The sequence below is a fragment of the Dendropsophus ebraccatus genome, chromosome 1, assembly GCF_027789765.1.
Source record: "Dendropsophus ebraccatus isolate aDenEbr1 chromosome 1, aDenEbr1.pat, whole genome shotgun sequence".
Classification (NCBI taxonomy): domain Eukaryota; kingdom Metazoa; phylum Chordata; class Amphibia; order Anura; family Hylidae; genus Dendropsophus; species Dendropsophus ebraccatus.
Window position 1 is genome coordinate 223,703,866 of NC_091454.1, and position 12,627 is coordinate 223,716,492.

At 45.8% G+C, this 12,627-nt stretch overlaps 2 protein-coding genes across 5 annotated transcripts in view; both read right to left on the minus strand.

Annotated features, from left to right (window-relative positions):
• Positions 1 to 4,349: 4,349 nt before the first annotated feature.
• LOC138770398 (vitelline membrane outer layer protein 1-like) lies at positions 4,350 to 6,987 on the minus strand. Its single transcript, XM_069949503.1, has 3 exons — positions 6,779 to 6,987; positions 5,992 to 6,101; positions 4,350 to 4,732 (listed from the first exon to the last, which is right to left on the minus strand). Exons 1-3 carry the CDS (start codon positions 6,926 to 6,928, stop codon positions 4,438 to 4,440), a joined length of 555 nt encoding a protein of 184 aa, XP_069805604.1. The 5' UTR covers positions 6,929 to 6,987; the 3' UTR covers positions 4,350 to 4,437.
• Positions 6,988 to 9,412: 2,425 nt separating this feature from the next.
• LOC138767240 (vitelline membrane outer layer protein 1-like) overlaps positions 9,413 to 12,627 on the minus strand; it is a 36,306-nt gene continuing 33,091 nt past the window's right edge. Inside the window, exons 2-4 of one of the 4 annotated variants that reach the window (XR_011358798.1) lie at positions 11,873 to 11,986; positions 11,040 to 11,149; positions 9,413 to 9,770 (exon numbers count right to left, since the gene is read on the minus strand). Coding sequence is in view for 3 of the 4 variants with exons in the window: in XM_069944888.1 (XP_069800989.1) it covers positions 9,476 to 9,770; positions 11,040 to 11,149; positions 11,873 to 12,022 (555 nt within the window). In the remaining variant the exon portion in view is untranslated. Of the gene's footprint in view, positions 9,771 to 11,039; positions 11,150 to 11,872; positions 12,366 to 12,627 lie in introns of those variants that run through there. The other 3 variants (XM_069944888.1, XM_069944838.1, XM_069944672.1) reach the window with 3 other exon arrangements.

Genomic DNA, 12,627 nt, shown 5'->3' on the forward strand with positions numbered 1-12,627 from the left:
CTCATACTATGACTGCAGCCTGTGAGACAGACCCTACTCCTCTAATAATGTGACTGCAGCCTGTGAGACAGACCCTACTCCTCTAATAATGTGACTACAGCCTGTTAGACAGACCCTACTCCTCCCATACTGTGACTGCAGCCTGTGAGACAGACCCTACTCTTCTCATACTGTGACTGCAGCCTGTGAGACAGACCCTACTCCTCTCATACTGTGACTGCAGCCTGTGAGACAGACCCTACTCCTCTAATAACGTGACTACAGCCTGTGAGACAGATCATGCACCTCTAATAATGTGACTGTAGCCTGTGAGACAGACCCTGTACCTCTAATAATGTGACTGCAGCCTGTGAGACAGACCCTACTCCTCTCATAATGTGACTGCAGCCTGTGAGACAGACCCTGCACCACTAACACTGTAACTGTAGGCTGTGAGACAGACCCTGTACCTCTTTTAATGTGACTGCAGCCTGTGAGACAGACCCTGCACCTCTAATAATGCGACTGATGCCTGAAAGACAGACCCTGCACCTCTAATAATGTGACTACAGCCTGTGAGACAGACCCTCTACCGCTAATAATGTGACTACAGCCTGTGAGACAAGCCCTCTACCTCTAATAATGTGACTACAGCCTGTGAGACAAGCCCTCTACCGCTAATAATGTGACTACAGCCTGTAAGACAGACCCTGTACCTCTAATAATGTGATTACAGGCTGTGAGACAGACCCTGCACCTCTAATAATGTGACTGCAGCCTGTGAGACAGACCCTGCACCTCTAATAATGTGACTGCAGCCTGTGAGACAGACCCTCCCCCTTTAGTAATGTGATTGCAGCCTGTAAGACAGACCATGCAACTCTAATAATGTGATTACAGGCTGTGAGACAATCCCTCTACCTCTAATAATGTGACTGCAGCCTGTGAGACAGATCATACTCCTCTAACAATGTGACTACAGTCTGTGAGACAAACTCTGCACCTTTAATAATGTGACTACAGCCTGTGAGACAGATCATGCAACTCTAATAATGTGATTACAGGCTGTGAGACAGACCATACTCCTCTAACAATGTGACTACAGTCTGTGAGACAAACTCTGCACCTGTAATAATGTGACTGCAGTCTGTGAGACAGACCCTGCACCACTAACACTGTGACTGTAGCCTGTGAGACAGACCCTGTACCTCTAATAATGTGACTGCAGCCTGTGAGACAGACCCTGAACCTCTAATGATGTGTAAGCAGCCTGTGAGACAGACCCTGCACCTCTAACAATGTGACTGCAGCCTGTGAGACAAGCCCTCTACCTCTAATAATGTGACTGCAGTCTGTGAGACAGACCCTGCACCTCTAACAATGTGACTGCAGCCTGTGAGACAAGCCCTCTACCTCTAATAATGTGACTGCAGTCTGTGAGACAGACCCTGCACCTCTAATAATGTGACTACAGCCTGTGAGACAGACCCTGTACCGCTAATAATGTGACTACAGCCTGTGAGACAGACCCTGTACCGCTAATAATGTGACTACAGCCTGTGAGACAAGCCCTCTACCGCTAATAATGTGACTACAGCCTGTGAGACAGATCCTGAATCTCTAATGATGTGTAAGCAGCCTGTGAGACAGACCCTGTACCTCTAATAATGTGACTGCAGCCTGTGAGACAGATCCTGTACCTCTAACAATGTGACTGCAGCCTGTGAGACAAGCCCTCTACCTCTAATAATGTGACTACAGTCTGTGAGACAAGCCCTCTACCTCTAATAATGTGACTGTAGCCTGTGAGACAAGCCCTGCACCTCTAATAATGTGACTGCAGCCTGTTAGACAGACCCTGCCCCTCTATCAATGTCTCATATATATGAATAGTTACAAGGGGGGGGATTCATCAAACTGGTGTACTGTAGAATTGGCTCAGTTGCCCCTAGCAACCAATCAGATTCCACGTTTCATTCCTCAAAGGCTCTTTAAAAAATGAAAGGTGGAATTTGATTGGTTGCTAGGGGCAGCTGAGCCAATTCTACTGTACACCAATATGTATGCACTTGCATACCTCCCAACCATTCCGGATCCGGCGGGACAGTCTCGATTTTGGGGTGATGTCCCGCCCTCATGTATCCCGCTGTCCCCTGCCCTCCTCCGTCCCTGCCCCAGCCTCGGTGTTCGCACCGGCAGCTGCGGCTGCCGGGTGCTCACTAAAGCCCTTTCACTGTGAGCGCTCCGAATGAGCACTGTTGGGGCTACACTGCACCGAATGAGCACTGTTGGGGCTACACTGCACCGAATGAGCACTGTTGGGGCTACACTGCACCGAATGAGCACTGTTGGGGCTACACTGCACCGAATGAGCACTGTTGGGGCTACACTGCACCGAATGAGCACTGTTGAGGCTACATAGGAAGGGCAACAAAGGGGGCTATACTATGTGGGGCTAAAAAGGGGGCTACATTTTGTGGGGGCTAAAAAAGGGGGCTATACTACCTGGGGACTACAAAGGGGAGCTATACTATCTGGGGACTACAAAGGGGGGCTATAATAAGTAGGGGCTACACAGGGGGGCTATACTATGTGGGGGATACACAGGGGGGCTATACTATGTGGGGGATACACAGGGGGGCTAAACTATGTGGGGTCTATATGGTCAATGCTGAGGGAGAATACTGGTCTTTGTATAGTGGATGTAATGGTATGGGGGGTGTAAGTCACTTTGTGGTGAAGATCTGGTGATAATATTTGTTTCTTATGATATGGTAATAGGTGATGGAGCTATGGGGCGGAGCTACAAGGGCGTGACTATAGGGCATGGCCCAGTGCCGTGAATGTCCCTCTTTCCTCCCAGCAAAAATTGGGAGATATTCACTTGCTATGAAGCCAGGGGGTCAGGGACCAAATGATCCCAATGAGGCCATGCTAACCAAACACCCAGCAGCTCCTTCCTGTAGGCTTCTACTTACTACTGGCCACCTGCAATAGTCCGGGGGGGGGGGGGGGGGGACCTTTCTTCTTTAGCACAGAGCTTTGTAGCACACTAGCACTCATGTATTAAGAAGTTCATCGCAGACAGTTTACTCAACAGTTATAGGGGTCAGAAAATGCAGATGTAACATAATTCAAAATAAAGTAAAACATAGCAAAAAGTGCATCACTTCACTGCAATTTCCGTAATCCTTCTGACCCGCGCTGGTGCTGTGATCAGGTGATCAATGTTCGCTTCAGCACAACTGTGAATACAGCTTAAGGCTATGTTCACACTACTTAAAAGTATGGCCGTTGTTGCCATCAGCAACAACGGCCGTACTTTATGCGGAGTGGAACATGGCCTTATCTGCTATGGGATCTCGGCCGGAGCGTATACACATAGTATCCGGCCAGGATCCCATGCGGACCCGCAAATAACTTACATGCCAGTTTTTTGCAACCGCAATTTAGTGAATTGCGGCCTCAGAAAGCCCTGTCAGTTCACACAATGAAGCGAGCGGCTCCGGCTGATGCGTGCACGCGCTGATGCGCCCGCATCAGAACACTGCGGCCAGAAAGATCATCCAGCCGGTACTTAAGTACCGGCCAGAATGATCTTGGCAGAGACCAACCGCTCCGTGACCCGACCCGGAAACGGAACGGCCGGGCTCTTTACGTAGTGTGAACATAGCCTCAAGGGGTAATCCAGAATAAGTAAAAAAACATTGTTTGCTTTCTTCCATAGTAAAACTCTTGGCCCCAGTTTGTGTGTGGTATTGCAGCTCATTTCCATGAGTGATTGGAGCCAAGTTTTACTACCATGCACTGGTGTTGAGCTGTTTTTGGATGAAAGCAACTACATTTTTCTAAGTCCAGGATGTCCAATCCTCCGACCATCCCTATTCTTCCTGTTTCTCAGGAGCAGGACCTGCCACCTTAGCCAATCACTGGCTGAGATGAGACACCAGTGTGGCCAGTGATTGGCTGAAGCAGAAGGTCCTTGACGCAGGAAGAAGAGAGAAGATTGGGGACAGGAAGGAGTAGAACGGGAGACGTGTGGAACTGGGTTACGCCTGATTCCTTTTTCTACCCCCACCCCCTCCCCGCCAGCATATTCATTTTTTTAGACTATGGCCGGATTACCCCTTTAGGGTACGTTCACACGTACCGGATCCGCAGCAGATTTCATCTAAATAACTGAACACAGCATCAAATCTGCACCATCTGCTGTGGATCCTGTACGTGTGAACGCACCCTTAAACTTTACATTCTGTCTTCTATTTACTGAAAAGAAGTTCTCCCTCTAGCGGAACAACCTGGACCAAAAGAAGACATAAGCTGATATACACAAAAGCCTGTAGAAAGTGACTGAGAAATGGCCGTACATATCACATACAGGAGGATTTTATTTATAACATTTTATAACATTTATAACATTTAATTCCAAATCTACATGACCCCCATTACTGAGATTTTTCATGTTAAACAACATTCAAACTGGACATTATTGAGCGCGGTGTCATCTCCGCGGCCTTGTCGTCCTTCCACTTTGGTCAGGATACCACAGATGCCCTTTGAGCAGATTCCACTCCAGCTTCCAAAATTGCCCCAGGGGCCACCGTTCCCCTTAAGGATGGTGTGATCCGAGCATTGCATCATGATGTTGTTGGCCGCCGTGTCGTCACCTTTACCCTGTCGTGGCTCAACTTTCAAGGCAAAACTTATGAGATGTCCACTGGGACACCATGAAATGGAAGTCCAGTCCCCCCAACTGTGGAGAGAGACACATAAGTTATAGGGTTGTTATCAGCCACCTCGTTGGTAAAGTATGATATGGTATATGACACATTATAGAAGCTTGGGTAAGAAGGATTTATATTGCTTTTGGGTAGACTGAGAGAACAGCAGTACTATATACGGTTTATGGTTTACATATCTTGTTGGAGATCATGTCTAAAGGGTCGTATCTACTGTGTGAGGGTACTATTATGGAGGTTATTACTGTAAGAGGCACTATTAAGGGGTAAATACTGTGTGAGGGCACTATTAGGGAGGTAATTACTACATGGGGCACTATTAAGGGGTATCTTCTGCATGAGGGCACTATTAGAGAAGTAATTACTGTATGGGGTACTATTGAAGGGTTGCTACTATGTGAGGATACTATTTGGGGGGGTATTTACTGTGTGAGGGCACTATTAGGGATGTAAAAACTGTATAGAGCACTATTAAGGGGTGACCACTATGTGGCACACTATTAGGGGGTGATTATTGGGTGAGGGCACATTGTTTGAGGGGAATTATTACTTTTTAGGGAACTATTACACAGTAACTACTGTGTAAGGGCATACTATTTAAGGAGCATTATTATTTCTGTATAGGGCACTATTAGGGACTAACTACTGTGTGAGGGCACTATTTGGGGGTGTTTACTGTGTGAGGGCACTGTGTCAGAGGTAATTACTGTATAGGGTACTATAAGGGGCTAACTACTGCGTGAGGGCACTATTGGGGGTGTTTACTGTGTGAGGGCACTATGTCAGAGGTAATTACTGTATAGGGTACTATTAGGAGATAACTACTGCGTGAGGGCACTATTGGGGGTGTTTACTGTGTGAGGGCACTATGTCAGAGGTAGTTACTGTATAGGGCACTATAAGGGTCTAACTACTGCGTGAGGGCACACTGATTGAGGGGCATTATTACCATTTGGTGCAGTAGGCAAGGAAAGTTTTTATGGACATAAATCATAACTGAAAGATGTTGTAGAAGGAAAAGAAAAGGCGTAAAACTCCGATTATTCGCCTTTCTTTCAGAATATGTTGTTTCTTTTTGAATACCGGTAAAAAACAACACAGAAGCGGAGACCAGACAATATGACCAGTATTTGGGTTTCTTGTCTTAAACTACTGGGAGGCACACGGTTACCTCTGGGACTCTTTAGGTTTCTAGTCTTGAGTGTAAGAGGCAGATAGACCATCTGAGGATTTCTTTTCCTATCAGTTTATAACAATGAGTGTATGGACTTACTCTCCAACTGTAGATGTGATTGTGTCCCCTACATCTCTACTTCCAGGTGGAGCACAGTATAGCTGGATGCCATTCAGAGCCGTGTCATCTCCGTCAATTGGCCGCTCCACCTGAAAACAAACACATTGAAATGTTCATATGAAAATCCCTTTAATCTGCCTTTGAGAAGGGAAAAATATTCAAGAGAAAATAAGTAACCAGTGCCATCCTGCACCCACTGGACTCCTAATGGGCCTCCGACTAGAGCTAGCGCTATGTCATTTCTAAGTCACAAGCCTTGCCAACCTACACCCTGCTATAGGGCATTGAAGCACAAACTCAGTGACACAACTTTTTCTACAGTGTCTTCTGCCACTGCGAGTAACCCATGGAGGTCCATTTCCCCAGTGTAAACCTGAAGGTAGAAGGGGAATTTGGTGGTAAACCCTCCCTAAAGACCCTAAACTAACCCTAACCCAGGAGTGCTCAGGGGAAAAACTATTTCCATAAACACAAACCCCCATTGATAAAGGTTGCTATAGTTAAAAAAAAAATCAATTGCCCCAGAGTCCAGCCATTACCCTCCCACATTCCTTGCCTGGAGAACTAAAACTACCAGCTACCCCACTATAACACCTACAGCCTTCTCCAGTGGGTGCGGTATTATGACCATGACTGTTATGGTATATAATAGTCATCAATACGATGATGCCCATTATTTCCAGTGGACGTCATCTATCCTCTAGTAGAACTAACACAGCTCTAGGCTCTAGGTGATGCCCACTGAGGAATATTATTTTTACTATACCTTTAAGCTGAATCCTCTTGCGATGGACCCGGAACGACATCGCTGTAGATAGCCCCAATTACCCCAGGGGCCACCATTACTGACTGAAATCATTTGTCCGTAGCTCAGCATTGCCTGTATAAGCAATGATAGTAGAACCAATGAGAACATCTTCTGGACCAAAGGATAAAACCAACTTCACCAAGGTAACTAAAAGCCAATGGAGCTACTGTGTCCCGGCATACATTTATATTCTGGAGGAATTACCGGCATTGTGTCTTTTGGCCAGCAGCCTATTATCAGTAGTCCACTACATATTAACTTTCAGTGGATGAAGAATGCCGGGTGATGGGTGAGTACACAGTTATTGCTCAATGTACAAACCGCTAAATCACAAACAATTCTGGTTATTATACCGACGATGAGGAAACTGCATGGAATTTTAAAAAAATTGTTTACCAAAAGTGATAGCGAAATTCCTGGCTATGTCGTCTGTTTGGTTATGTCAGTCTGGTTCATCTGCTGGTTAAAGGAAAACTTTGGCAGGTTATACCATAGTAACCTATATAAGCGTTCAATGCGGCTTTCCGATGCACCATTAGTTATTCTGTAAAACTTCACTATAATATTATGCTAATGAGGGTGTTCAGGGGACTGGGGTTATTACTGTACTCTTAGGTGCACTGATACACCCGCCCATCTCTATTGCATTACTCTACCCCTAGGTGCACCGATACACCTGCCTATCCCTATTTTATTACTCTACCCCTAGGTGCACCAATACACCCGCCCATCCCTATTGCATTACTCTACCCCTAGGTGCACCAATACACCCGCCCATCTCTATTGTATTACTCTACCCCTTGGTGCACCGATACACCCGCCTATCCCTATTTTATTACTCTACCCCTAGGTGCACCGATACTTCCCCCCATCCCTATTGTATTACTCTACCCCTAGGTACACCCATCCACTCGCCCATCCCTATTGTATTACTCTACCACTAGGTGCACTGATACACTCGCCCATCCGTATTGTATTACTCTACCCCTATGTGCACCGATACACCCCCCATGCCTATTGTATTACTCTACCCCTATGTGCACCGATACCCCGCCCATCCCTATTGTATTACTCTACCCCTAGGTGCACCCATACACCTGCCATCCCTATTGTATAACTCTACTCCTAGGTGCACTGATACACCCACCCATCCCTATTGTATTACTCTATCCCTAGGTGCACCGATACACCTGCCATCCCTATTGTATTACTCTACCCCTAGGTGCACCGATACACCTGCCATCCCTATTGTATTACTCTACCCCTAGGTGCACCGATACCCCGCCAATCCCCATTGTATTACTCTATCCCTAGGTGCACTGATACACTTGCCCATCCCCATTGTATTACTCTACCCCTAGGTGCACCGATACCCCGCCCATCCCTATTGTATTACTCTACCCCTAGGTGCACCGATACCCCGCCCATCCGTATTGTATTACTCTACCCCTAGGTGCACCGATACCCCGCCCATCCGTATTGTATTACTCTACCCCTAGGTGCACCGATACCCCGCCCATCCGTATTGTATTACTCTACCACTAGGTGCACCGATACACCCGCCCATCCCTATTGTATTACTCTACCCCTAGGTGCACCGATACCCCGCCCATCCGTACTGTATTACTCTACCCCTAGGTGCACCGATACCCCGCCCATCCGTATTGTATTACTCTACCCCTAGGTGCACCGATACCCCGCCCATCCGTATTGTATTACTCTACCACTAGGTGCACCGATACACCCGCCCATCCCTATTGTATTACTCTACCCCTAGGTGCACCGATACACCCGCCCATCCCTATTGTATTACTCTACCCCTAGGTGCATTGATACACTCGCCCATCCCTATTGTATTACTCTACCCCTAGGTGCACCGATACCCCACCCATCCCTATTGTATTACTGTACCCCTAGGTGCACCCATACACCTGCCCATCCGTATTTCATTAGTCGACCCCTAGGTGCACAGATACACCTGCCCATCCCTATTGTATTACTCTACCACTAGGTGCACCCATACACCTGCCCATCCCTATTGTATTACTCTACCCCTATGTTCACTGATACACCCACCCATCCCTATTGTATTACTCTATCCCTAGGTGCACCGATACCCCGCCCATCCCTATTGTATTACTCGACCCCTAGGTGCACCAATACACCCGCCCATCCCTATTGTATTACTCTACCACTAGGTGCACCAATACACCTGCCCATCCCTATTGTATTACTCTACCCCTATGTGCACCGATACACCCGCCCATCCCTATTGTATTATAAAATTTTTCTTAAAGGGGCGATCCAGACCTCTATTAAAAGTAAATGTACTAGGGCAGGGCACATTAGAAACGTAGATGCTTACCTAGTGCCAGTCCCCCGCAAGTCCTGTCCAGGTATAACAACAACATATTGATTTTTTTATGCTATGGCCGGACTACCCCTTTTAAACAGTTTCATTCTCTTTTATTTACAAAAAGAAGTTCTTCCTCAAGCATCAACATACTGGACCAAAAAGACATGCGTGGATAAACACTGTAGAAAGTGACCGAGAAATGGCCGTACATATCACATACAGGAGAATTACAGCTGAACTTCTGATTTTATTGATAACATTTAGCTCCAAATTTACATGACCCCCATTACTGAGATGTTTCATGTTAAACAACATTCAAACTGGACATTATTGAGCGCGGTGTCATCTCCGCGGCCTTGTCGTCCTTCCACTTTGGTCAGGATACCACAGATGCCCTTTGGGCAGATTCCACTCCAGCTTCCGAAATTGCCCCAGGGGCCGCCGTCTCCTTTAAGGATGGTGTGATCCGAGCATTGCATCATGATGTTGTTGGCCGCCGTGTCGTCACCTTTACCCTGTTGTGGCTCAACTTTCAAGGCAAAACTTATGAGATGTCCACTGGGACACCATGAAATGGAAGTCCAGTCCCCCCAACTGTGGAGAGAGACACATAAGTTATAGGGTTGGTATCAGCCGCCTCATTGGTAAAGTATGGTACTACTGGTAGAATTGTGATTTCTGCTCTTGGGTTTTATGACAAAATAGCAGAGCAAAATACGTATTGTAATATATTTATTACAACAGCACTATATATACGGTTTATCGAGAAAGGTGTGTTATCAGGGCCTATGAGCTTAAAAATACATATCTTGTTGGAAATTTCTACAAGTTTCTACAGGGTTCTATTTACTGTGTCAGGCTACTAATAGGGTGGTAATTACTGTATGGGGCAGTATTAGAGAGGTCATTACTGTATGGGTCATTATTAGATAGGTAATTACTGTATGGGGCACTATTAAGGGGTAACTAATGTGTGAGGGCACTATTGGAGAAGTAATTACTGTATGGGGCAATATTAGAGCGGTCATTACTGTATGGAGCAGTACTAGAGAGGGATTTACTGTATGGGGCACTATTAGGGGATAACTACTGTGTGGGACACTATTAGGGGAGTAATTACTGTATGGGGCACTATTAGGGGATAACTACTGTGTGGGACACTATTAGGGGAGTAATTACTGTATGGGGCACTATTAGGGGATAACTACTGTGTGGGACACTATTAGGGGAGTAATTACTGTGTGAGGGCACTATTAGGGAGGTAATTACTGTGTAGGGCACTATTAAGTGGTATCTACTGAGTGATGGTATGATTAGGGAGGTAATTACTGTAAAGGCCTTGATTAGAGAGGTAATTACTGTATGGGACACTATTATTGGGTAACAATTGTGTGAAGGCAGTATTAGAGAGGTAATTACTGTATGGGGTAATATTAGAGAGGGATTTACAGTATGGGGCACTATTAAGGGATAACTACTATGTGAGACACTCTAAGGGGGTAATTACTGTGTGAGGGCACTATTAGGGAGGTAATTACTGTCTAGGGCACTATTAAGCAGTAACTAACAACTATGTGAGGGCACTGTTTGGGTGGTATTCACTGTGTGAGGGCACTATTTTGGAGGTAATTACTGTATGGGGCATGGGTAACCACTGTGTGGGGCACAGGAGCGTAGATCAGACAATATGGTCAGGGAGCAGTAGGAGGTAAGTATGCAGGTTTCTTGTCTAACATTACGGGGAGGCACACGGTTACCTGTGGGAAAACCTCTTTAGGTTTCTAGTCTACAGTGTAAGAGGGAGATAGACTATCTGAGGCTTTCTTATCCTATGTGTTTAAAACAATGAGTGTATGGACGTACTCTCCAACCGTAGATGTGATTGTGTCCCCTACATCTCTGCTTCCAGGGGGAGCACAGTATAGCTGGATGCCATTCAGGGCCGTGTCATCTCCTTTAATTGGCCGCTCCACCTGAAAACAAACACATTGAAATGTTCATATGGAAATTTGTTTGATCAAAGCCCAGCAGGTATCATTAACAACAGGACATAAGCAAAGGTGAGTGCCGGGAGAGCTAAACAACATGGAACAGACAACTGAAGCAAAGACAAAAGCAAAGAACATAGAAAAACCAGGAGGAAAAGTTAAGGCGAAAAGCATAATCTCTGGCTCAGAGGTCGAAACTTCACCGTAGAGGGCGACACTGATGGTCACAACACATCTCTTTGTACATAGTCTACTGTCACAGCGAGAAACGCTTGGAGCTCCATTTCCCAAGTGTAACCAGTTTGGTCATAATCCCCCCCAAAATATCCTAAACTTGCTTGTATTACCGCTTCCTCCCATATACAAGAGAGAACATCTGTGTGTGAACCACCATCTCCTACACTTTATACCATTAGCTACTTATACAGTACACAGAACTACCTCACAACTGTATTGGACTTCCATTATTCCCACCAACGTGATGGACATTCCACCATTGGACCCAGACTGCCCTACTATAAGAACCACAGCCATCTCCAGTGGGTGCGGTATTATAACCATGACTGTTATGGTACATGATCGTCATAGATATGATGATGCCTATTATTTCCAATGGATGTCATCTATGCTAAACTAACACAGTTCTTAGTTCTAGGTGATGCCCAATAAGGACCCTTCATAATTATTTCTATACTTTATTTACTGTACCTTTAAACGGAATGCTCTTGCGAGGGACCCGGGGCGACATCGCTGTAGATAGCCCCAGTTACCCCAGGGGCCGCCATTACTGACTGAGATTGTGTGTCCGTAGGTCAGCGTTGCCTGTATAAGCAATGATAGAAGAACCAACGAGAACATCTTCTGGACCAAAGGATTCAACCAACTTCACTGAAGTAACTAAAAGTGAGCAGAGCAGTCGTGTCCCGGCGTATATTTATAGCCCGAAGAGAATCCCCGGCATTGCTTCTTTTGGCCAGCAGCCTATTATCAAAAGCCGACTATGTATTAACTTCCGGGAGCTGAAGAATGCCGGGTGATGGGTGAGTACACAATTATTGCTCAATGTACAAACCACAAGATCACAAACAATTTCGGTTACTATACCGGCGATAAGAAAACTTTACGCTCATCTCTTCTAATGGGATTAAAAGAAATTGTTTACTAAAAGCGTCGGCGTACTTCCTAGTTACGTTTTTGGTTATGTCAGTCTTTATCTCCTGGTTAAAGGCTATAGACTGATATAGGCTAAGAATTCATTACAACTTGATGCACCATTACTGGGTTCACACTACGTATATGTCAGTCAGTATTGTGGTCCTCATATTGCAACCAAAACCAGGAGTGGATTAAAAACACAGAAAGGATCTGTTCACATAATGGTGTAATTGAGTGGATGGCCGCCATATAATGGCAAATATTTGCTGTTATTTTAAAACAACGGCTGTTATATTGAAATAATGGCC